The sequence below is a fragment of the Sinocyclocheilus anshuiensis genome, unplaced genomic scaffold, assembly GCF_001515605.1.
Source record: "Sinocyclocheilus anshuiensis isolate Anshui unplaced genomic scaffold, SAMN03320099.WGS_v1.1 scaffold1170, whole genome shotgun sequence".
Taxonomy (NCBI): Eukaryota; Metazoa; Chordata; class Actinopteri; order Cypriniformes; family Cyprinidae; genus Sinocyclocheilus; species Sinocyclocheilus anshuiensis.
Window position 1 is genome coordinate 48,880 of NW_015538055.1, and position 26,719 is coordinate 75,598.

The 26,719-nt window shown below is 35.7% G+C and overlaps 4 protein-coding genes across 5 annotated transcripts; 3 read left to right on the top strand and 1 right to left on the bottom strand.

Moving 5' to 3' along the window:
• The first annotated feature begins 29 nt into the window (after window positions 1-29).
• Window positions 30-5,003, top strand: LOC107682413 (calpain small subunit 1-like). The gene is made up of 11 exons (XM_016478662.1): window positions 30-255; window positions 647-703; window positions 799-829; window positions 1,006-1,098; window positions 2,918-2,975; window positions 3,110-3,174; window positions 3,279-3,347; window positions 3,871-3,949; window positions 4,153-4,269; window positions 4,377-4,435; window positions 4,527-5,003. The coding sequence occupies exons 2-11, from the start codon at window positions 657-659 to the stop codon at window positions 4,551-4,553; spliced, it is 645 nt and encodes a 214-aa protein (XP_016334148.1). The 5' UTR covers window positions 30-255; window positions 647-656; the 3' UTR covers window positions 4,554-5,003.
• Window positions 5,004-7,791: 2,788 nt separating this feature from the next.
• Window positions 7,792-12,529, top strand: LOC107683430 (synaptosomal-associated protein 25-like). Of its 2 annotated transcripts, none has more exons than XM_016479483.1 (7): window positions 7,792-7,863; window positions 8,534-8,575; window positions 9,766-9,814; window positions 10,158-10,275; window positions 11,601-11,738; window positions 12,228-12,372; window positions 12,464-12,529. In XM_016479483.1, exons 1-7 carry the CDS (start codon window positions 7,792-7,794, stop codon window positions 12,527-12,529), a joined length of 630 nt encoding a protein of 209 aa, XP_016334969.1. The 2 variants fall into 2 exon arrangements, with proteins under 2 accessions (XP_016334969.1, XP_016334968.1); XM_016479482.1 differs by lacking the exon at window positions 10,158-10,275 and adding an exon at window positions 10,693-10,804.
• Window positions 12,530-14,529: 2,000 nt separating this feature from the next.
• LOC107682426 (uncharacterized) lies at window positions 14,530-19,048 on the top strand. Its single transcript, XM_016478670.1, has 6 exons — window positions 14,530-14,853; window positions 15,744-15,972; window positions 16,090-16,509; window positions 16,577-16,648; window positions 16,771-16,821; window positions 17,753-19,048. Exons 2-6 carry the CDS (start codon window positions 15,834-15,836, stop codon window positions 18,241-18,243), a joined length of 1,173 nt encoding a protein of 390 aa, XP_016334156.1. The 5' UTR covers window positions 14,530-14,853; window positions 15,744-15,833; the 3' UTR covers window positions 18,244-19,048.
• A 435-nt stretch (window positions 19,049-19,483) lies between these two features.
• Window positions 19,484-24,857, bottom strand: LOC107683431 (XIAP-associated factor 1-like). Its single transcript, XM_016479484.1, has 8 exons — window positions 24,734-24,857; window positions 23,336-23,471; window positions 23,076-23,132; window positions 21,771-22,005; window positions 21,567-21,634; window positions 21,252-21,470; window positions 20,452-20,516; window positions 19,484-20,353 (listed from the first exon to the last, which is right to left on the bottom strand). The coding sequence occupies exons 1-7, from the start codon at window positions 24,766-24,768 to the stop codon at window positions 20,478-20,480; spliced, it is 789 nt and encodes a 262-aa protein (XP_016334970.1). The 5' UTR covers window positions 24,769-24,857; the 3' UTR covers window positions 19,484-20,353; window positions 20,452-20,477.
• Window positions 24,858-26,719: the final 1,862 nt, after the last annotated feature.

Here is a 26,719-nt window from a genome sequence, read left to right on the forward strand (position 1 = left end):
GACAAACGAGCCTTCGGTCAGCCTACAAATTGACGTCCTGACGCAAAACCTCTGCAGTGTTGTTTGTGAAACTTGGCTAGCTGGTTTTAGGACCCAGAGTTTGACAAATCAGTGGACTGGGTGTGGAGAGCTACTGTAGTCATAAAGAACGGAACGCCTTTGGGAAACTGTTTCTACTTTTATCTGTTTACCTGAGCAGCTGGTGTTTTCTTCCTCTGTACCTTTCCGGTGGACCTATTCAGCGCCTTTGTTCTGGTAAGTTCTCATATGAACGTAGTTTAAATGGAAAACATTGCCCATTCCTGGTGTGCGTCAGGATTAAACCACAACGGCCTGCTAAACTGTAACTTTAAATTGTATTTTACAGTAGTTAAACCAAGACAACGGCATAAACCTCATGCGTTACAATTCATGTGTTCATATAAGCTCACATAGGACTGTAGAGTGCTGACAGTCATAATGCAGGAAATGGTTTGTTTATTCAGTGCATTATTCCGTCAAGAGAAAAATACCATAGTAACTACAGGTAAATACAGGTCTTTTAAAGGAGTTGTAGTGAGCTGATTGTCATATATGTATCTTTTGCACTATATTTAGATACAGACATAAAAAAACTGGCATAATCATGTCTAATCATTTTGTTCAGAGTGTTCAAGATGTTTCTGGCCAACAAACTTATTAAAGGGCTCATAGATGTTGTCAGGTAAGCCTGTACTCTCACTACTGCTTGCCCAAATAAAAACATATACATTTTCAACAATTCATCGATTATCTTTTTTCCTTTTTCATGCAACACAGCAACGTCGACCAATTTGTTCCTTCTGACCCTGTAAGTTTGCATAATCTTTATTTATTTATGTTTCATAGTGTTGAATGGTTGAGGTGTGCCATCATGTCATTAAGCACTTTGGCAAATCCAGGAAGTCAAATAAGTGGTGCATTGAGTTCTTGCCTTGAAAAATTTTATTGTACTTATCACGGTACTTCACTTGTCTGCTCTTCCAGCCTCCTCCCAAAAGACCACTTGCATATGCAAACCAGAATGAAACCGATGAAGAGAGGCAGTTTCGCAGGGTGTTTCAACAACTTGCAGGGGATGTGAGTACACCTGCCATGGCCATAGACCTTTTATCTGTTCTTTCCAATGTTGTTTTTAATTTCCATTTTATTGCAGTGTCTGAATGACCCTGTGATGCCGTATAAACAGTCTGTGTTCAGTCAGGAGCCTAATTCACTTTTAGGAAGTTTCTATGTTCATCATTCTCTTTTTTTGGGGAGATTAAATTTCCGCTTCTATAACCTGGCTCTTAATGTACTCTCCCGTACCCCTCAAATGATCCCTACACCTGCATACAAAGGTCTATCAAGGTATTTGAGTCTGACTACAATACCTACAATACTACAATACAATACAGTTTTTCCAAATCAGACACTTGAATGCTTTCATCAGATGTTCTGGTATCAAACCAGAAACTTCCACAACTTCCACAGGCATTGCCTACATTCCATCACTTCGCTCCACCCAGCAAGGCTTTCCCTCTGTTTTCAGAACAGTTTATTGCCATGATACAGGCTTGTATATATTATTCAGAGTTACTGATCTTCAAACTGACATGGGTGTGGTTAAACCAAGCTAAACTAGTCCAGGGGCAAGAAGTATGACTGGATCTTCCTCTTTTTCACATTCCTGCCATTGTGAAGTAGACTGTCCCGATGGGTTTGGTTTGTGTTGAGTCATAGAGGGGCGTGGAAGCCTGCTTTACTGGAGTATTGGATTCATTAGATGCAGGAGTGCTCTTTAAAGTTAGAGAGAGCACTCTTTCCTTTATACGCTTTTAGAGAGATCGTGTAAGTGATTTTTCCTATCACACAATGGTTTGCACTATTACATAAAACAGTGGTTCTCAACCGTTTTGACACAGAAGCCAAAATTGTACCAATACCATTGTCTAACAATTTTAATTATTTGAAATATTTCCACTGTATTTCTACTGTAATTATGACAATACTTCTACAAAACTTCATTAACATAAATTGACTGAACTGACTGAAATTAAACTCAATTCATTTTGCGATTCTATAAGATTTCACATTTAGATTCTGAATGTTTTTCAATAAAAACAACAATTATTGAAGGTATAATAATACTTTACATCTTGTTTTGTGGGTGTGTTTTTAGCATTTTAATTATGTGTTAATTCATTTATTAAATTAACTACAGTTATGAAAAATTTATTCCTGGTAGGTTATCTGGAAGGCTAAAAGACTGACAATATTCAAGAAACAAATCTCTTCCATGAGCACTTAACTGCATCCTGCAGAGAAAAAAAAAATTCGGTATCACTTTAGAATAGGGAACACTTATTCACTATTAACTACGACTTTTCCCTCAATAAATTCCTAATTTGCTGCTTATTAATAGTTAGTAAGTTAGTTGTTAAGTTTAGGTATTGGGCAGGATTAGGGATGTAGAATAAGGTCTTGTAGAATAAGGTATTAATATGTGCTTAATTAATTACTACTAATAAATGGCTAATATTCTAGTAATATGCATGCTAATAAGCAACTAGTTAAGAGACCCTAAAATAAAGTGTTACCAAAAATTATTTTTTTATACTTGTACTCTTCTGAAAAATGTTCGAAACTTTGAATTGCTTGCACTTCTCAGGTTATTGCCTCCTTATGATAAATCACAAGTTGTATTCCTCATTCGTAAGCATATGCTAAATGTATAATCATAAATTAAGTTAAGTCATCCCCTGTCCCTGCCGTCCTGGTTTGAGAACTACTGATATAAAATACATATTTTACATGCAAGTTCATGTTCTGTCTCTGTGTTTTAGACATTGCTAGTCTCTGTAAATGATTTTAAAATTAAATCGTTCTGACATCTTTCATTCATTTACTCTCATCATAGGACATGGAAGTGAGCCCCAATGAACTGATGAACATGCTTAACAAGATTATTTCCAAATGTGAGTTTCTTTAACACACACACACACACACACACACATATATATATATATATATATATATATATATATACAAATGAGCCATGATCCATTATGTAAAAGATTCTAATAAGATGATCCCTTATTTTTACCTGTAGATGGTGACCTAAAGACAGATGGTTTCACTATTGAGTCCTGCAGAAGCATGGTGGCAGTAATGGATGTATCCTTCAATATAAAAATGTCAACAGATAGGGGCTGAGTATTACATTTTGTGAATAACTGCACATACTGTACGTCGGTTTAGCCTTAACGGTCTGCTCTCAGAGTGACAGCACTGGAAAACTGGGATTTGAGGAATTCAAGTATCTTTGGAATAACATCAAAAGATGGCAGGTACAAACACGGTTAATTTTATTATTCATTTATTTCTTATTACTATTTCATCTCTGTATCTGATTTGAAGCGGGCAGAATGCTAGAGCTCACGAGCTGTAACTGACGAAAAAAACTGTCATTTTTACCCTTCCGATTGCGCTGCTAACATCATAAACGGTTTTAAACTGTCAATGTTGGCAAATGACCATGGAATAAGCAAGATAATCAACGGCTTGCCGTGCATTAAAGGATTTTAAATGTGCTTCGCATCGGGTGGTTCTTGGCCTCCACGTAGTGTATTTAAAATCCTTTAATGCATGGCAAGCCGTTGATTATCCCTTACTTATTTTATATTATACAAAATTAATGTTTGGGGGAGTATTTTGTCTTACAAAACTTTGATGTGCATCATGATTAATTTATTTATTTAATTGCTTTAGTAGTGAGTTTGCAACTTAGTATATTTAGCTTTCTGATGCATCCAACAGATTTCCCTTCACTGTCATAAATGTTTCTGAGCAATCTGTTTTTGTTAATACCAGGGCATTTACAAGAATTTTGATGCCGATCACTCTGGTGTGATTGGGTCTAATGAGCTACCTGGAGCTTTCAAAGCAGCAGGTGAGTAGTGTTGTCAGAACTGAAGTGGTTCACTTTTTGTTGCCATTTTTAAAAGGCATGCTGAAGTCCTCTATGTGCTTTTTTTCAGTATTGTGAAAAAAATGATAGTATATCTTCCAGTCATTATTCAGTCAACAAGTCAGATTGGAATAGAATAATATAGTTTGTTGGGTGTAATTTGTAATTTCTCTTCCCTCCTTCAGGGTTCCCACTCAATGACCAGCTTTTCCAGTTGATCATCCGGCGATATAGTGATGAAAATGGCAACATGGATTTCGACAATTATATTGGGTGTCTTGTGCGCCTGGATGCTATGTGTCGTACGTTGACAGATTGTTTTGCTCTCTTTATTCTTTCATCATAGGCTCAGTATTTTTTAGTTTCAGCATGAATTGCCTTGCTAATGTTGTTGTTGTTGTTGTTTTAGGTGCCTTCAAGACACTTGATAAAGACAACAATGGCACCATTAAAGTCGACGTTCAAGAGGTACTGTATGTGAAGTATAATTAAAGAACACAAAGAAACAACATCTCTTAAATTAGCTCCTATATAACATTCTTTTGTATTTTGCTTACAGTGGTTGCAGCTGACTATGTACTCCTGAATGAAGAAGAATATTCTTCACCATCTTGATTATGTTCTGTCAGTTCCTCTTTGCGGCCTGTCATTATCAAATGTCTGTCTGTTTTAATAACTGACATAATTATCGGTTTCATTGTTCGCTATGACAGCATGATCATACTGTGCCTTTACACTAGGTGGCAGCTTTGTTGCAACGCTTGCTTGGATTTTTAGAGGTTGGTTTATGCCATATTTCCATATTTTATTCCATTCCATTTGTGCCCTTTTCATTTATTCCATGACTGTTATTTTATAATTTACAAAGAGCATTCAACCATAGATTAAAAACCATGTTCAGAATAGAATCGTTTTAGAATAGATGATAGCTATTATTATTACAGAGCCATATTATTTAATCACTGAAAATATGAATCAGCTGTCGGTTTTGCTGTTATTATGCTGATGCTCAAATAAACGTTATTTGTTTTGGACATACAAAAGCAGATCTCCACTCATTACGTTTGCAAACACCGGTTGCTCTGAGCAACGCAAGTCCGCACCAGGGGGTGAAATAGAAAATGTCTGGCAGTTGCAAGAGCCAATTAAAATCCCCAGCGCAAGATAATGATTACAATAACAGCCAATCGGCATCACAAAGGGGCGGGGCCTCGGAGTTACCTGTGATGAAGTCAACTGGCTGCTCCCGCTGAGTAGATGATGCTGAAATCAGACCGACGAGCAAACACAGGTGTTGAGCGCGAGTGGGTGAACAAAACGGCTTTGTCTTAATTGCGCCATCCGCAGGGAAAATAACGCTTAAGCGTGTAACTGGTGTCATATGGTAAGCTGTTTATCTTTTTTTTTTTTTTTTTTTTTTTTTCGTTGAAAAATAAACTTTAGATATTTTTTTGTTACCTAACTTACTTAAAAGTATATCAGAGAATATGACGTCTGTTAATGCTGTTGTGTTGGGCTATTATTCGTTTTCAGGTTATTTTTTTTCATCACACCTATAGTTTATTCTGATATGATTAAGTTACTAAGGTTGTTAGGTTGTTGTTACTAAGGTTGAGAGCTTTATTCATGTAATCTAGATGTGAAGGCAAATAATAACATAATCATCAGAGAGATTTTGCTTCATGTGATTTGGTTTAAGATTAATTCCACAAAACAAATAAATAAATATATATATATATATACAAACACATTATTTACAATGTATTATATAAATATAAATAATATAAATATAAAAAATGAGTAAATCAAATGTTTAATTTGATCAGATTATTATTATTCAATGTTATTACAGCTCATAAGGTCAAATTTTGCTTTTACTATTTTGCTCTTGTTGTTGGATTCACAAGGAAATTTCGAAAGAAAATAGTATTTTCTGCTTTGATTTAGTCTACTGTACATTGCGCTATATAAATGCTTCATTCATTAGTTCATTCATTGTGTTTGGACAACGGTCTCTCACCAATGAGCAAATGAAATCCCCTTGTTAAGCCCATGTCCACCTGTGGTTTAAAACCCACGGGCAAATCAGTGCAATACATTATACAGTATGCAATATACAGGGAATGCAATAAGATGAATAAATCTTATCCCTTTTTAAGAGACTCATTTGATATTTTCAGGTATTAAATGTTGACGATTATCAATCAAGATTTCTTCTGCCTTCCTGGTATAATGCAAATCAAATCAAATAACAGTAAATGGGTTGTAGACTAATAATAATCAAAACATAAAAAGACAAATGTAAAGTATAAAGCCCATCATAAATTGGTGCAATAAATTCCGCTCAATTTAGGCTAATGGATCTTTGTCTGCATTAACCATTTCAGTGGTTTACCCTTTATAAAAGTATTGTGGGTTTGATGCCATTTGTTTCTTCAAAAACATTATGAAAAACAATTTTCAACTGTTTCAGAATCTGTATTAATGCATTTCATGATAACTTGCATTCTAAAATAATTATGAACCTGTGAACAACATTTACATTTGTTTTGAATTACTGACATAACTCTTCCATTGTCCTGAACCACAAGGATTATGAACTTTAATTAGTGATCTGGTAAAGGTGAGAGCCCACCATTCTTGCGATTATAGATGTTACCCATATGCCATGACATGATTTTTGGTCAACATATGATCAACCGTTTCTTACAAGCTGTACACCTGAATGATTCTATGGTGAACCAGACAATAGGTAGCTATAATATAATTAAAACTAATAAAAATGAGAAAAGATTTGTGTGGAGTGGCGTGTGGGGTGATTTGATGTTCTACAGATATATATGTTTCCCTTAAAATCATAGGACTATAAATACGTTTATGAAAATTCAGTCCCCATCGGGCCATCCAAGGTGTAGATGAGTTTGTTTCTTCATCAGAACAGATTTGGAGAAATGTAGCATTACATCACTTGCTCACCAATGGATCCTCTGCAGTGAATGGGTGCCGTCAGAATGAGAGTCCAAACAGCTGATAAAAACATCACAATAATTCACAAGTAATCACGAATCCAGTGCATGAATTAACATATTGTGAAGCGGAAAGCTGCATGTTTGTAAAAAACAAATCCATCATTAAGACGTTTTTAGCTTCAAACCATTGCTTTTGGCTAAAATACAAGTCCATAATCCATAATATTGCTTTGGTGAGCAAGTGATGTAATGCTAAATTTCTCCTAATCTGTTCCAATGAAGAATGAAAGTTGTTTACCTCTTGGATGAGGGTGAGTAAATGTTTCATTTTTGAGTGAACTATTCCTTTAATACAACATATATTTGTATATTTTCATTTTACATCTTTGGTTCATGTTCATATTTCAAGTTATTTGCCACTGAACATGAACATGTATCATGAAGATGCCTCAAAGGGTGCAAAATAATGCAGCCTCATTGCTTTTTCAAATGCCAACTGCTGTTTTTCTTTAGACAAGAAATAAAGGTGTGCAAGACATTGTGACAACTTAAACACACCCTCTAAACAATGTAAGCTCAAGGATTGGTTAAGGTTTGTCCAGATGTATAATTTTCCAGCCTAATGTTCAGGATGCATGCTGATTCCGAGATGCACCTAGCAATTAATTAATGATAGTTTTGGTGTTGCATGAGGGGGTCTGATTTTATGCAACACGTAAGCTGTGCCGTTTCTTCTCCGTTGTGCCAGACCAATTATTGCTGTCAATCTGAGGCATGCTGAGCTTATAAAGCCTTTACTCTAAGAATAACCACATCCCTCGACCTGTCCTCCCCCTGCTGCAGTTCTCAGCTAGGATGGCTGCCGACTCCACCATGAGACCTGAAGTGGAGGAGCTGCAGAGGAGGGCCAATCAGGTGACAGATGAGGTAATGCTGCTAACAATCACCAAAGTAGCAAAGTTCAACGTTGATTTGCATTGATTTGTGTGGATCTTCAGCTGGTGTGTGTTTTTCTGCCCTGTTTTGATGAGGCTGCTCATTAACAGGCCTAGTTCTGACATCAACAATTTTCCATTAAGGTTACTACAGGTCTTAGTTATTCCCATGGTACATAGCAACCAGGATGATGACGCTAAACACATTCTATATGCACCTGCAGCATTATTATGATTCCCACTGTGACGAAGTGAGGTAGATCGTAAATGAAGCCATTATTCATTGCCAGATCAGATTTTCCACTGGGTGTTACTTAATGAATAATGTACTGTCCGTCTGCAAAATAAATCCCAATGGGGTGATCTGGACCCTGACACAGAACACTTCTTACATGGCTACTCACCAGATAAAAAAAACATGCACATGAAATAATCATTTTAAATTGTTTTTTTAATTCTACCTGTGGGCCTATATTGTTGTCTTTTGTTAATTCTAAAAGTCCAATACAATGTACAAGACAATCAGCTTAGCTGAACACTACAACAATATTACAGTGAGTCCTCTGAGGTCATTTTCAATATAATTTATAACTATATTTTGTACTGAGTTTTAAATTATGTTCTTTAATGACCATCGTGTTTTGAATTTTTACCTCTGACAGTCCCTTGAGATTACCAGAAACATGAAGCTTCTGTTGGAGGAGGTGAGTGATTATTCATAACAGCATGCATATTATGTCTCATAATTGCAGTTACCTCATCCTGTATTGTTGAACAGTTGTTGTGGATGATATCAAATCAGTTTGTATCTCAGTGGAAACTGCCTTGTCAACATGGGACAGATTCAGCCTGAGACCACAATGAAAACCTGGGTCCAGTTGCATAAACTTAGTCTCTGTGTTAAGACTGTGTCTTAAGAACTAATCTGACCAACTAGCAATCAGCCAAGGAGTAAACAGACTTGTTTTTCGGATTCAAATTAGTATACCTTTTTATATAACTGACTTAAAACAGTTACGACTAGTCTTAAAGAAAAAAAATTTGATGACTAACTTGTAAGACTAAGCTTTTTTTATGCAACTGGATTCTAATCTAATCTAATTTAAATCTGGAAATAAACAAAAAACAATTTAGGAGTTTTGAAACAGGGTTATTATAGTAAGCTAAAATGAAAACTAAAACCATAAAACAGCCATTTTAACATATTTTAACACAGTAATATAAAATATATTAAAGAAAAACATAAACGCATAAACTTATTTTAGCTAGTTCCCAAGGCAACATCTCTTGTTTTCATTCAGTTTTTCCTGATGTACAAAAATAACTAAAACTAAAACTGAAATATCGATTAATAAAAACGATACAGACATATTTACAAAACACAAAAACTAATAAAAAGTGCAAAAACAACAACATTGCTAAAGCAAATTAAAACAAAAACATGAAAATACATAAATAAAAACTAATTAAAAACAGTTACTATAGAATCTTAATCAAAGAGATGCAATGAAGAAGAAAGATTTATGATTCTGCAATATCACAAACTGTTGTGCTGATAATATAATTTGCTTTGATTTGTTTTGAAGAAAAAATGCTAAATTCACAAGTAGTGGTCTCAAAGTTTTGTACCCCACTTTTCAAACAATCAAAATATCTTTAATTCTTTCATAAAGCATAATGTAAAATAAATGTGACCATGCAATTATTCTTTATTGTTGAGCAGCCCATTCTCTTAAATTGGCCTCTGGGCACAAACTGAAAATCATACAACAAGAGCACAATCACAATCACAAACACATTTCCTTTTTTTTTCTCCATTCATTCAACTGCAAGAAAAATAATGAATTGCCTACTAATGTGCACTCGTACTGAACTTTTTTCAATTCTTCAACAGAGTAAAGATGCAGGAATCAAGACACTTGTTATGCTGGACGAGCAGGGAGGTAATGAATTATCTTCATACACTATAGTTAGAGATAAACTGTACAGCAGCTAAACAATCAACTAATTACTTGCAAATGCATCATTAGTTGTTCATTTATCCTGTTGCATCTGTATGACAGGTAGATATTGCACAAGATGTGGTAGTATAAACCGTGTGTTCTTCATCTTTTGCTATTTACTCGTCCTTTCAGTACGACATATATAAATACAGCCATGTATGATTCTGTTCATGTGGAAATATGTACCCTCTATGTGTTTTTGTGTGCATGCTTGCATATTTCCCCTTTCAATTCCCCTTCCTCCTGCCTCCCATGCCCTCCCCCATCTCCCTCGCATGGGCAGAGCAACTGGACCGCATAGAAGAGGGCCTGGACCAGATCAACAAGGACATGAAGGAGGCTGAGAAAAATCTAACTGACATGGCCAGGTGTTGTGGTCTGTGCATCTGGCTATGTACAAAGTAGGTCTCCTCCCTGACACCTGAGCCATGGCTGCTTGGCAGTCAATGATGTCACTTCTCTGCCCATGCATCTGTCCCATTGGATAACCTGCCCTGCTTTGATGTTGCTACATGTTAGTCTTTTTTTGGCTGTTTTGTGAGCAGAGGTTCATGCAGTACCCCATGTGAACATTTGAAATAAACTTGAAAGTTGTGCAACTTGTGCTCACACAACAAAGGCAGTGTTTTAACTATGTAGATATTCATAACATCATTTTGTCTCTTTAGCTTGTCATTTGGAGCTAGATGTTTAGTCGCTTATGAGTGTGTGGCGCTTCTTGCTGAGAAAACTGTTGCTGTTTTGTTTTTTTTAATCTCGTCTCCATGCTTTAACCCCTGAAACTTCCATACCCTGTGATCCCACCTTCCATCATCCAGAGCAACTTGAGCGGACTGAGGAAGGGCTGGACCACATTAACCAGGACATGAGGGAAGCTGAGAAAAACCTTACAGATCTGGGCAAATGCTGCGGTCTGTGCTCCTGTGATAAGTATGTGATGTTTGGAGGGGCTCGGCTTCTAGTGTGCTTGCATGAAAACGTTGCATGCCTTGGTCATTTTGTGTGAACTCAGGAAATCACAGGAAACTGGTTGGATGTATTGTTCTTTTTATATTGTTCATATACACTCATAGTTTGGAATAATTAAGAATCAACATATTAGAATAATTTCTGAAGGATCATACACTGAAGACTGAAGTATTGGCTGCTGAAAATTCAGCTTTGCCAACACAGGAATAAATTACATTTCAAAATATATCAAAATAGAAAAAGGCTATTTTAAATTGTAATAATATTTCACAAAATTGCTGTTTTTACTACTGTATATTCTTGATCAAATAAATGTAGCCTTGGTGAGCATAAAATACTTCTTTCAAAAACATTTGTAAAAATCTTAATTATTCCTAAACTGACTGGTAGTGTGTATAAATATAGATTGCTCTATATAAGAGTTGTTGTGAAAGGAACAATACCAGAGAAAAATTTAAATGTCAAAATATGCACCATCGATGGTCTTTAACATTGAACTCATGCAACTCATGACTTAAATTACATAACTAGAGTAAGACAGTCTCCAACCAAATAATGTGTACTGTGATTTTTTTTTTTGTGTGGTTCATTCAAAACAGATGCAACACCGACTACATGTGTCTTCAGAGTCCGCGTTGAATCCTCAACGACAATTTAGGCAGTTACAGCTTAAATTTCAGTTTCTCAAGGTTTTAGTTATGAACAACTGGTATGACTAATCTTGTCAACATGGTCTTTCTCATATGGCTTCTCTCAGACTAAAGGACTTCGAAGCAAGTGGGGCGTATAAGAAGGTTTGGGGTAATAATCAAGATGGGGTGGTGTCTAGCCAGCCCTCTTCTCGAGTTGTGGATGAAAGAGAGAAGATGACCATGAGCGGTGGATATATTAGAAGGTGCCAGAACTTTGGCTTCTCCTCCTTAAATGTGCTTTATTCAGATTTAAAATAAATAAATAATAATAATAAAAAACCTTTAATATTTTTTTGGAGCTAGTATGCATTAATTGATCATATGCGACAGTATGCATTTATAATGTTACAAAATAATAAATCAAATAAATGCAGTTCTTTTGAACTTTACATTCATCAAAGAATATTTTACAGTTTCCACAAAAAATATTAAGCAGCACATTTGTTTTGAACATATAGAATGAGTGTTCATGTGACCCTGAATTCTGCTAATGGATGCTAAAAATTTAGTTTTGCTATCGCAGGAATGAATTACTTAAAAAAACAGTTGTTTTAATTTATGATATTTCATAACAGTATTTACAGTATTTTTGCTCAAATAGATGCATCCTTGGTGGGCAAAAAAACATTAAAAAAAATCTTAGCACCCCCAAACTTTTGAACAGTGTATAAACAATGGTTTCTGTTTGATAGAGTGACAAACGATGCAAGGGAGGATGAAATGGAGGAAAACTTGGCACAGGTCGGCAGTATCCTTGGCAACCTCAGAAGCATGGCACTTGACATGGGCAATGAAATCGACACTCAGAACGTCCAGATTGAACGCATACAGAGCAAGGTCAGTGTTTGGAAGGGTTTCAGAAACGTCTGTTCTACAAAGAGCAGCTGAACCTTTTTATATTAACTGTTCTTTTATTCTTTTTTTGCAGGCCGTGGTCAATGAATCCCGCATCAATGAGGCCAATCAGAGGGCCACAAAGCTAATAGCAAGATAAAACCATGGGATTTTCCTTTGTCGAACACGTTTACAGTCTTCTGTAGGAAAATGTGCGCACATATTGATACAAAATATTAAGTTGTTGTTCTTTTAAATGACTATTTACAGAATTTGGATTATCGCCTACTGATATGTCAGTAAGTTATTAATATTATTATGTTCCAACAACATAGTTCTTCAATACGTTAAGGAAAATTTAAATGAATATTAATATATTGTCTCTAGTCTGTGCTGTAATTATTATGTATTGTACATAACAGCACTGCTATCTTCGTTTTTTAAGCCTGCAGAAGACTTTTCATGGGTGATAACACTATTCATAGTTTTCACGGGACAACACCCTTACAGGAACGCCCACCTGGAGGACAAAACAAGGCTTTTCTCCGCTGACCGCCAGTTATTTATAAGGTTTGCATTAAGTAGTAATGCAGTAAGACAGTGATATTTAAAGGCCAAATTCAGTACACACCTTATTGATAATACAGACTTTGCACAGGCAAGCAGATGAAACCACAATATAAACGCAATGTGCGAAGTTTCACATTAAATGTTTTCCCATAGAAAACCATTATAAAGAAAACACTTAACCATTTAGAGCATTTCGTTCATATTGCAAGCTAATCTGCTTGCCTGTATAAAGCATGCATCATCAATAAAGTGTATACTGAATTTGATCTTTTAATATCACCGTTTTAAAGGCACTAAGTTTTTTCACATTAAACTTTTTAGTCACAGTTTTTAATTGAAACACTGCGGCGGGTGTTTTAAATGTATTGCAAATGTCCAAAACGTGCATTTTGTTCACATATCTTTGTTTTATCCTTTTGAGAGATTATCTAAATATTTGTGGATTGGAAACAACTGGGAAATTGACAGGCTTGTGCTGCAGTTCCCACGTGACTGAAAACTATGAATTCAGACAAAGCAGTGTCTTGAAGTTGTATTGGTAAATGTTTTTTTTTTTTGGTCTACTTTGAGTAGCTTTTTAAAAAAATAAATCCAGTTTAAAAGTTCAAGGTTGTGTTTTCATGATGGACAAGTTTTTTTTTCCCTGCTATATATGGGCCACTTGCTTAGATTCTTTAAATAATCTTTCTTCTTTCATTATTTTATTTCGAAAATGAAACTAAAATGATATTTTTTTCAGTGTTATTTATTTAGTTTCAAACATATGACTTTCTTCTGTGGAGCAAATGATGGTTTTAGTGGCAACCTCGGTCCCCATTCACTTTGATTCAGTCTTTTTCTATTCAATGAAACTGAAGGTTACTCAGTGTGGGGCATTCTCCTAACTACCTAAAAAAAAGTCAGCCAATTGTGAGTCAAATAACATTAAGGCGAATAAATTTTGATGTTTTCATTTTTGGGTGAACTGTACCTTTAAGCCATGAGACAAATCTCAACATAGCTTGTTTTTTTCCCCCGGACTCATGCGCGCATATTTGAGGAACTCACTGCACCCACCTAGCGGTTGCTGCAAACAATGCAATGCCACTCCCCATGTCTGAGAGAGAGAACCTCAAAATGGTGGCGTTGCGTGTTATTGCAAGGCCACCTCATCACTAAACTGTATAAATGATGGTAAACATTTAACAGATTCTCAAATATTTAATTTAATTTTGTTGCCGCCCTATACTTCTGCTTCATATATTCATATGATACTCGAGGAGACATAACGACCTGTGGTCCACAGATACAGATCAAGAGCTGCAACACAATCCAATGTTTCAACTTCAATCGCATCAGTTGTGTAAAGGCCTAAATTAATTCCAGCACGTCACTATGAAGAATAGCTCTTTATTTAGCAGATTATATCTAGCTGAATATTTTACAGCTGGGCATAACCAGAAAATAATATATGCATTTTAGAAATTTCCTTGCCTTTTCATATTTTATTCATTTCAGACCAAGAAATCACTATTTTATTTTATTTTTCTGCTGGAACTCTGTATATAGTGTTGAAAGTTGCCAGATACCACAAAATAGCCGGTTGGACTGGGAAAAAATGCGTACAAAACCCACAAATATTTTACGCGATATATTCAACTTGTATGTGTATAAAAGGCGACTTAAATTTACTTTAGTTTAATTGTAAGTTGAACATTTCCATGCTAAGACTGGGCCACAGGGTCTGCACTTGTAGTTAGAACTGCTTCCACACAGGCATAGGGACGGATTACTATAGAATGTTGGCGAACTATCGTTGTGGAGGGGGAAAAACACGTAGAGCTGAGTCTGCGCGACGCAGGGGCTCACTGCCTACGAAGTTTATCGGGCAAGACTACACCGACAAATCCTAGGACACATTCGGCCGCACTGTAGGTAAATACCACTCAATCTATCACTAATATCAGTAACAAGTACATTTATCGCAGTTTCGATTTGACTCCAAATTCGTTCGTAAATGCGTCTACGAAATGCGTGCGTAACGTTAATCAATTTTTCTTCCCGGCAGGCTAACGACCAACAAAAATACAAATCTGTTTGCGTTTCCTGGCGGAATGTTTGCTTGTTGCGATTTCTGAATCTATCTTTACGCGTTCGAGCGAATACTGCACGCGAGATATTTGAGAAATGGCAGATTTGGACGCTCGAGCTAGATGCTGTCTGTGCGTGATGGCGTTCGCTCGATTCTCTATGTTCCTATTGCTCTCTGACGATTAGGCAGGAAAACAACAAAGAAGCAGGAAGCATATGGGCACACCGGCGAGGCGGTGTGAGATCACGCCGCAATTAGTTGTAACAGTTAATTTAAAGTAAAAGGATCCAAGAAAAATATGATTCTATGCTTTGACCAAATAATCTCTGTCTGTGCTTGTTCTGTCCTTTTAAAGCGCAGAACACGAGCAACATTAATCACATGATCATAATAAATCAGAGGGACAGTAAATTTATTATAGCATTATGTATATGTATAGTATAGAAACGTGTTATATACAAAGCTAATTGTGTATATGCATAATTTATATGTATAATAAAAATAAAGTATTTAAAATGTTTTAAATAAAATTCATATTTTGACTCCGTGTTACAGAAGCTGAATATTAAGATGTTTTGGCACAGACAGTGTAAGAACAGGTTAGATGTGTTTAATTAGTGTTGTCACACGCGTTTTCTTTTTTTGCAAGGTAGGTTGAAGAGAATCGATTAGTTAAATGATGTTGAAAGCTTCTGGGTGAATAATAATTTTTTTTTTTTTATTATTATTTCAGCCATATAATTCATCAAGCCTTCTGATGGATGCTGCCTAGAAGCCCTGTTTGATCTGGTTGTGATTAGTTTCGAAGAGCGGAGGAAGAAGGATGTCAGAATTCATGCCATACCCTTACAGAGGGCCAGGAGGTGCTTTGATGCGCTTTAAGAAAAGAAAGTCTCGTTTCACATTCCAGGAGGTTGAACTGCTGCTCAGTGAGGTGCAGAAACAACGGCATATTCTAGTCGGTAAGACATACCTTTTTATTTTCACATCACATAATTCAGTAGGATCTGAAAACGCTCTGAAAGTATGTAAATTCTGCTTTGCATATGTGAAGGATAATAAACTCACTTGTTCAACAGGAAAGTTCAACCGGGGCATTTCGAAGGATCTGAAAAACCGCACATGGGCGGCTCTGACGGCACGTATCAATGAGGTCAGCGAGTGTCACCGAGAAATTATTGAAGTTATCAAGAAATGGGCAGACCTCAAATGTGACACCAAGCGGAGGGTGGCCGCAATGAGGGCATCGGGAGCCACGGCCACCCAAATCGCACAAGAGCTGTCGCCTATAGAAACCATGGTGCACCAGATCCTTCAAATGCCTAACCCTAACAAAAATGTGAGCAATTTGGCGATTGATGACCAAATGGATGATGAAGACGAGGACGAGGACATTCCAGATCTCTCGGAGATACCACACAGCTCCTCACACATGGCAAATGGCAGGCCTCATTCGTTTGGTTTGCCAGTGCCACCTCATTTTCACACTGCTATCCCTTGCAAAAGTGATACAGAGCTTCCTGCTACACATGGCAAATGGCAGGCCTCATTCGTTTGGTTTGCCAGTGCCACCTCCTTTTCACACTGCTATCCCTTGCAAAAGTGATACAGAGCTTCCTGCTCATATGATGTTCAGCAGTGAGTTCCTTTTTTGTTTTATTTTCCAGTAAGTGTAGGTGATTCAGAATCATCACTGAGTGTTTGGTTTTTATTTGAATGCTTAAGATGTAATAAATTTGTTACTTTTTTTGTATTGACAGATTCATCAGTGCCTCTAACAGATGTCCAGACTGACACATCAGAAAAGGAAGGTAAAAAATAATGCAGATACTTGACACACTTTTAGATTCTTTTAATCGGTCAATGGCATGTTTATTTTGTTTCGATCAACTTATTAAAAAATATATTTAAAAAAATCACTTTATTCATTAGGTGACGTGAATACACCTCTATGATGATACATGTTCTTTTGTGTTAACGTACAAAAATGGCAGGGTTGATGATACTAAAAATCTTTATTTTGTGTTTGGCATAATAGATGAGCATTATGTATTTGATTAAGTTATTATTTTTCATTAAAACTTTTTAATTAATATTTGAAAATATGATGTGTTTGGCACAATAGATGATTAAAATTTTGTATTTGATTAGTATTCTTTTAATTTTTGTATTAATTTATTTATTTTTACAAAAAATGTAATTAATATTTGAAAAACTCCTTAACTTAATTATTTCATAAATATATTTTACCTTGAAAAATATATACATGTATACCTTGAAAAACAAACAAACAAACAAAATATATATATATATTTATTTATTTGTAAGAAGTTTTACATTTTTATTTGATGGTTACACCAAGTGACATTTTTAGTTTTAGTTAATTTAAACTTGAATTGAAAATCATATTTTGTCTATTATTTTGGATACTCTTATTGTTAATTGACCATAAAATTGTATATATCCATTTTATATAATAAACAGCTTTTAAGTTTCTGGTTTTCAAATATGATGTTAATGTCTGAATCAGGGCCGTCCTTAGGGGGGTGCTACTGGTGCGTTCGCACCGGGCCCTGCGCTTGAGGGGGCCCCGCGGCGAACGGACACAGGGGGAAACTCCCACCCCACTCGAAACGCGATTGTGAATGGACCGAGGGGGGCCCCCACTCCCTACCTCGCACCGGGCCCTGCGTCAGCTAAGGACGGCCCTGGTCTGAATTAACATGTTTCTTATCCTTCCAGGCAGAAACATGCAGTTTATTCAACCAAGAAGCCAAGCAAACCAGAATCCTGTTGGTATTCCTGGATTCCTCAGCCGTCCTATTGCTGAGAAGAGCCAAGTTCGAGAGAAACCTAATCACAACACATTTAATGGCCCCTCATCTGCCAGTATCCCAACATTTATTGCACCTTCTACAGCTGCCTCATCATCACGTTCAGCTCCTGCTCGGCTCCCTCCCCAACCTGCTCCTGTGGAGCCTCGCAGTCTGCAGGAACATTTATCCCAGAGTGCCTCGCTCAGCCTGCAGGAACAGCAGGCCACCACACTGCTGATAGGGTCGCTGTCTCGCTCACTGGAGTCGCTCGCGGAGTCTGTGCAGAGATTGGTCCACACCCAGCAGCAGTTTTCACGTGACACCTTACAACTGCAGCGTGACACACTCCACGTCCTGCGTGACTTCTCCACCAATGCCTTGACTCTCCTGCAGGACAAGGTCAATGGACATCCGTAGCTCCTGAACATGGCAGTGTTATTGAAAGCTACATTTGGGAGCAAGTTACAAAAAACAGTGAATGCTGATAGCAAAGAAAAAATACAATAAGCTTGAGGATATATTGACACTAGAGTATATGGCAATCTTTAAATCTCAAATTTTGTTGTGTTATAGAGCTGACAGGACTAAAAAGATTTCCCTGTTTATAACAACATAACCAAAATAAGAAGCATTAGGAGCTGAAATAGGTTCTTTGTAGAGTTCCTTGTATTTACCAACTGAATATTTTCAGTAGATGGCTGGGTCTCATAGACTGTTTGGACCAATCGTGCACTATTATACAGGTAATTTAAATGAGCAAAAATGTATTTAAAAATAGACTAGTAATTTAAGATAATTATATTTGTGGTGCTTTTTAATATATTGCAAAGTGGCCATTAAATTGGCCGTTTTTAATTTATGTAATCTTATTTTTATTTGAATTTTCTTTATTTAGCTTTGTTATTCTGATTGTTCGCCATACTTTTAAAACAATTTCTGGCTCAAGCACTGCTTAACAGACCTGCTGTAAATGTTTTTGATCTTTTAGCCAATGTGCATGATCTGTTTTTAGTTGTTTATCTTAACTTGAATTTCCAAAGACTCATTATTGTGTTTTATTTTTCCTCTAGATGTGATTTTAAATTCTGATTGAAGGCACATTATCTTAGCTGTAGCTCCTACGGACCTGTGTTTGATCTCCCACAAATGAAAAGTCAGCACACTGTTAAAAAAATGTCTCCTACTTTAAAACCCAATGTAAAGGATGAAAATAAAACATATAATTTGAAATAATACTGATTTTTACTTGAACTGTTTTGCTCCCTTCAGATCAAAGGAATAGTTCACCCAGAAATGGGTGCTGACGATTTTCTCACCCTCAGGCTGTCCAAGATGTAGATGAGTTTGTTTCTTCATTGGAACAGATCTGGAGAAATTTAGCATTACATCACTTGCTCAACAGTGGATCCTCTGCAGTGAATGGGTGCCGTCAGAATGAGAGCCCAAACAGCTGATAAATGCATCACAATAATCCACACACCACTCCAGTCCATCGATTCAGGTCTTGTGAAGTGAACTAAACTTTTAAGTGTGCCGTACCATATGTAATTTTATGTCTGTTCTGTAGCACAGCAAACGTGGAAGTTTATAAAGAGAGAAAGATTTATATAATGGTTTGTCAACAGATGAGAAAAAAAAGAGTTGAAGTTGCTTATGAGATTATGACAATGTTTATTCTTGAATCTGCACTCTCAACACTGAATTTGCACATCTCTCACAAAAGGAATACAAAAATATCCACTAGATGCCACTCTTGCACTTTTGTTTCCACGTGCAGAACAGGTTGCTCAAAAAAACTACATTTTTACAAACATAGTCACTTAATTTGATTAGATTCATAACTAGGAGGACTAAGTTTACTTCCTAAAAAATAAAATTATAGTAAAATTCTACTAAATTACAAATGAACCAATAGAGCAATAAACAACATTTTAAAATGCAGTTAAACATATCAACTAAGTATTATTTATTAAAAGATACTATAGGAATATTAAGATGTTAAGGAAAGAATCCTGAATGAAACGCTGCCAGCTTGTTGTCTCCCTCAATAAATGGCTATTTTCTCATGATTTTCACAATACTCTTCCTCTGGTAGATGGTCTGCGGGATCCTCAGGTATTTTAAACAAAGATATGATGTTGGCAGAGAGCGAAATAATTTAAAGTCTAGAATATATTATGCACTAAATATTTTCATGCACCTCATACAAATAGTTAGTTTGTCTTGTTATCTTTATTTTTTGCTGTGGTTTGAGGTTTGTCCGGATTTAACACGCAGTAACATTTAAACAAATGTATGAAACAGCCAAAAAACTGCATCATAAAAAGGGTTAATAGTCATAAAAAAAAAACCAATAAAGTATGCACATAAAGTACTCTCACGCAGGATGTCTAAAACTTTTGCATAATTTGTCCTTCACTTGGCCTAATAAGTCAATTTTAAAGAGCCATTATTTTCTAATTAAAAGCAGACAATGGTGATTTATAAGAAGCATTGTGATGATTGGTGATTGGAGTTTCCAGCAACCCTGTAAGGTAATTCGTACATTTATTATAATTTATAGTTGGCATCAGTTGCATTGCAAATTTATACTGGTGATACATAATATATTAGTTGTATACTTACATATTTAGCTTTTCTTTCATCAGTCATCATGCCAGGCTCAGATGTTTGTATAATTCACATTTTGTCTTTAAAAATAAAAATGAAAATAAAATATAAACACATAAACTCATAATTAATCAACAGTATATATACAGCAGAGGCTCAAATGTACATCATTTTTAGTACTGTTGCAAAGTTTGGGGTCAATTTTCAGATGACTTTTTTTTTTCAAAGAAATTAATACTTTTACTCATCAAGGATACAATAAAGTTTTGAACTTTCTAGAATCCTGAAAAAATGTATCAGTTTCCACAAACATATTAAGCAGAACAAATGTTTTAACATTGATAATAATTTAAAATATTACATTTTTGCAGCAAATCAGCATATTAGAATGATTTATAAAGGATCATGTGACACTGAAGACTGGAGTTATGGCTGCTGAACATTCAGCTTTGCATCACAGGAATTAATTACATTTTGAAATATAATTAATTAGAAAACACTTGTTTTAAATTGTAATAATATTTCACAATATTACTATTTTTACTGTCTTTTTGATCAAATAATTACAGCTTTGGTGACCATAAAAGACTTCTTTCAAGGACATTTAAAAATCGAAACGACCCCAAACTTTTGAACAATAGTGTATTTATTTTGGTATAATAAATTACTAGTTTTACTAAAGTTTACTGAATTTAAAATGTACAAAATTTTCTAGTAAATGGTATAAATCAACAACAACATTACTGTTCAGATTGTTTTTCAACTGAGGCTGCACAAGTTTAAAATATCACTATGTACAAAACAGTGACTTGTACCTCATGCCATTCGAGTGTCTTTACAGGAAGAGCCAGATGACAGAGCGGACAGGTGCTTATCTTATCCAGGTCAATGTTTCTGTCTTCTGTTTCTCTCTTCTTCTTTTGCAATGATGAGAAGGAGAAACCTGCAGCTCTGACGTTTCCAGGACTGGGGTTTTCATCCTCAGAGTCATCATCCTCAACATCTGCACAATTTAAGGACTGTTTGCAAAGCAGCTAGTAAAAAAGAATAACAGAAAGATTTGGGGTGTTTAAAATAGATTTTCATAATTACATATCATAACGCTTTTCTTTTTTATTGACATATTTTACCTTGTGCTCCTTCAGAATGTCAGAGGGAATGTATTTCAGACAATTCTGACATTGCAGCATGGTCAGCTCTGGAGATAACAGATATGCCAAATCAGTATTTTACAATCACAATTTGTCTGAATACCCTAAAATATGCAGAACTTGACAATATTAAGACCTATAACACCTCTATAATGTTTCAGACTGATCATGTCATTGACTAACCATCTGTGTCAGAAGTATCATCTTCAGCGACAAGGTCCTTTGACGTTGTGGGGGTGGTAGTAGTAGAGCAGATCTGAGCGTGATCAAGCTGGTCCATCAGTTTAACGTACCGGCCACAGTCAGAGCAGCGTTCTGTGCGACTCCCACAGGACACTTTGTGCACTTTTAGACTGCTCAGAGGAAGCTCAAGCTGACAAAACTCACAGATCTGAGGCCTCTCGGAGCACTCGTCTTTCTGTAAGCAAGGAGAGACAGAAACAACAAAGGAACAGAGCTGGGTAGATTACTTGAAAATTGTAATCCGTTACTGATTCCAAATTACATGACAAAAATTGTAGTTTGTAACGTAATCCATTACATTACACATTTCAGGTAATATAATCAGATTACTTTTAGATTACTTTTGACCTTACTCACTTATCACATTGATTTACATAGGATAATCTTGTACCATATTGATATAAAAATACAAAAAGAAAGAAAATATATTCCATTTGTTGAAATTAACAACATAAATAAAATAAAAAAAGATTTTATTTGTTTACCTGCATGTCATGTGACCATTAACCAATGTCAGAGAACCTTGAACATGCAAATGTGATACTTAGTTATTAAAAATGTATTTAAAAATCTCAGGGGTACTTTAAGTCAAGATATTAAACGAAAGATGTTCAGATGACAAAAAAAGTTTGGGAATGTCTGCATTGCATGTAAATAAGAAATTATGTGAATTTGTGCATTTTAATGTGTTTGAAAGACAAATGCCTTCCAAAGACATTGAACTAGATGGTTAAATAACCTACAGAGTGATAATTCAGATAAATATTAATGTGTTCATCAGTAGTTGATGCAACGTTAAAACACCTGAAATGATTTTTGTAAATCCAGTGGTCAAATGCTGTGTAGCCACCTGACTAGTGACTGATCCCTGTGTGAATGTCCACAAAACTGGAAGACTTTCTGACTGTATATAAGCGGTAGGATATTTTAGAAAGGAACATTAAAGGATGAAAAAGAGGAATTAGGAGAATTGATCAATTATGAATAATTGATTGCTATTGTATGAATAATATGTAATCATGTAATCCATAAAAAACGTAACTAGTCTGATTACGAGTGTAATTGTAAAATGTAATTTAATCTAATTACAAGGACTTAATTTTTGGAATCTGATTACGTAATCCAGATTACATGTAATCAGTTACTACCCAGCTCTGCAAAGGAATAAGGGTGAAAACACTCAGAGAGAGAGAGAGAGAGCAGCCTCAGACATAAAATTTTCACGGTGTGAGATTGAATATTCACCTCATGATCCAACAGATGCCTTCGCTCCTTCTTTTTATTGCACATCTTACATTTTACCTGTGAGGCATAATGAAAAATGAGACCACCGACATGGTTTCTCAGAGGGGGAGATTACAGTGATGAGTAATAAGCAAGTCAAGTGGAAAACGTTTAGTGGGAAAATGCATCACAAATAATCTTTTGTGATATACAGGGCCAAGAGCCTGTAAAAAGCAGCAAAAATCATAGTGTTAATCAGTGTTGAGTGGTTTGGTCGTGACCTCTGTGTGCTGTTCGGTTTTATGCTCCTCCAGTTGATCTCGAGGCACGGTTTCATCGCAGTCAGGGCATATACACAGAAACCTCTTACAGTGTGGTTCATGCAGGTCGTAGTTTGCCTTCGCCACCTCTTTATTGCTGCATGAAAACATTGGAGAGATTCTTTACAGAGACTGGAGAATGGAAAAGGTGTTATGACACTACACTGTTAATGGCACTTAAAGGAACAGTTCACCCAAAAATATAAATTCTGCTATTATTTACACACCAGCATGCTGTTCCAAACCTGTAGGACTTTCTTTCTTCTCTGGAACACAAAATATTTTTGGAAGAATATCCTGGTCTTTTCCATATAATGAATTTGAATAGGGACTGATGTAAATAGGCTAAAGATAAATAAATAAAAATAATAATAATATATTATAAACACATATATTTTCTCAATGGGGTCTTCGGGAGTTCATAATAGAAGCAGCGATTGTCTAATTCATGAATGAATCATTCTTTTGAGAAAGATCTTTTAGATGAATTGCTTGATTAGTTCATAAAAAAGGTTTATCGTTTTCCAGTCAGAATGATCCGATTCTCCAGTTCAACACTGGGTCTCAATCACCCAGTCACAGGTTTAAGAGTTTACTGGAGGCAAAGAGTGGTAAAAAAAAAAGACTAACATATATCGGCCTGTTTTCGCATAAAGCTATCATATCGCTTGAGGAGACTTGGAATACAGAGCAAGAGTCGTATGGACTAGCCTACTCCGCAAAAGGTCCAGTCCCCTTTTATATTCATTATAGATTACTGTAAAGGATAAAATCCAAAAAGTCAAATACACCTGCTGTGTTGCCATGAGTAAATGATGCCAGGCATTTTGGTTGAACTATATTCCTATTTCCTATATGTGAACAGCAAACAGGCTAAATTAACAGCCTGAGAGTGTTTACCTCACAAACTATAGTGTTGAAACATTTCCCTAATCAATCCTGCTCAATTTCAGTAATTCAGCAAATGACCAAAGCTAGCAAAGTTCGTGTGTTGTTTCTCATAGTGTTAATTAAAATCCGCAATTTTAAATAAACGTAATCCGTCGCCATGTTACACAGCTGCTGCCATGGGAATAATTTCACTTTGTTTAAGTCACGTCATAGTTGTCGACAACATAACGAAATAGTCATTATTGTTGAGTATTGTTGAGTAGAATGTGTTTTTGTTTTCGATATTTTGTTGTTGCTACAGTAGACAGACAGAAACGTAGGCTATGCTGTGAATTGGCTGTGATCTTACATTCGTCGAACACTGTCATTTTTTTTTTACATAGCTACGTTGGCAGCAAACATAAATAGACGTTTTACCGAATCTCTGTGCGTAATACTTACAGTAACGTTACATTATAAAAGACTCACCAGTGAGTACATAAAATCAGCTCTTCTTCGTCCATAGTTAGAGTGAGATGAGTGGGTTACTAACACTACTGTGTTGGGGTTGATAATTTCACTTATCCAGAACAGAAAGTGGAACCGAAACTTAACAGATGTCGTAAATATAACACCTCTGATTGCTAAACGTCTTATCTAACAATACGACATTGCCTTGTGTAGTGATGAAAAACAACCAATCAAGACTTCACTTGACGCACTGTATGTCTCCCCTAGTAAAAATGTTTACCATAAGTTACCAAAACTCTGCATAATGTAACAGTCATGTGATGTTGCATGGTAACACGTACAGGTATTTATAGTAAGACAACAGTAACAAGGTAAAACCACTGATGGCTTCTCATTACCGTGGGTTGCAGTATTGTATATTTTCTGTAAATCAGTAAAATCTAAAGAAAAAAATCTATCCATCTATCTATCTATCTATCTATCTATCTATCTATCTATCTATCTATCTATCTATCTATCTATCTATCTATCTATCTATCACTGCAATTAAACATCATCCCTTTTCTTTTTGTTGGCAATTATGGGAGCATTATACTTTCATTGAGCAAGGATGCATTAAAATAATCAAACTGACATTAAAGACATTTGTAATGTTACAAAATAATTCTATTTCAAATAACTGCTGCTATTTTGAACTTTCTATTCAACAAAGAATCCTTAAAACAGGTATCACGGTTTCCATGAAAATATTAACTGTTTTCAACATTGAATAATAAGAAATGATACTTGAAGGATCATGTGACACTGAAGACTGGTGTAATGACTGCTAAAAATTCAGCGTTGTCATCACAGGAATAAATTACGTTTTAAAATATATTAAAATACAGATATTTTAAATTGTAATAATATTTTACAATATTACCTTTTACTGTATTTTTGATTAAATAAATACAGTCTTGGTGAGCATAAGATACTTATTGAAAAAAATATTTTAAAAAGCACCAACCTAACTTTTAAACTTTTTGTTATATATGTAGATTAGTATATTTCATATATGGCTGTTTCTAAACATAATTTTATAATATGCTGGTTTGTAGTTAGCTGTAGAATTTTGTTTAACATTTGCGGTCATTAGCCAACCTGTTGCTATATGGAAAGGAAATTTCAGACTTATGTTTAACTGCATTTAAACTATAAATTTTACCTTCCCGGATGAAGCAGTTTACTCATTTACAATGTGCATGCATTAGTATGGATCAGTTCATGGTGTTCAGCTTTGTGTCTTCTCTGCATGATTACTGCTCAGCTCACGTATGCTGTCACTTTAGTCAACCATTAGGAGTCTGATGGACTTCTGGATGGATGTCCTTTGTTGGCCCCATTAGCAGATACTCACTTATGTTGACTCTCCAGTTCAAGATTTTATTGAGCTGTTAGTTTTGAAAAAATGTTCTCAAAGTAATTGAACAAGGCTTTTGAATCAAGGCCTCCGAGACATCAGACATCAGCGGTTAATGGATGTTTGTCAGCAGAAACAGCACAGGAGCAGACAGCTGTGTCACGCCAGGTGAATCACAGTAATTACGGTATTGAGTTTCACATTTTCACTCTTGCCGCAGATGGGTGTGGACAGGAAAGTTTACACAGACCAGTTAATTTCTCTAATTCCGCCTGAGTGGGTCATCTGTCGCCTGCAAACTCTGATCAGAATTGTGATCAGCATTAGCGCTGCCACAGCCAAATACATACAAGGGTAATCTGGCCTGATGCTGTTTTACATAAAAAAGTGAGTTATTATAGTGAAAGATTGTACGCTGCAGGCCTGTTTTGTAACGGTTGTGTTTGCGTGCATGTCTCTTGTTATATAATATTAAAGGTTACAGTTCCTTGCTCCACCAGTCAGACCAGTCAGCATAGAGCAAAACAAATAACTGTATGTTAGCATCAATTCAACAGTCAAAGAGTGAGGAGTTCTAGTCTTACATCCTTAATTTCTCGTCTCCT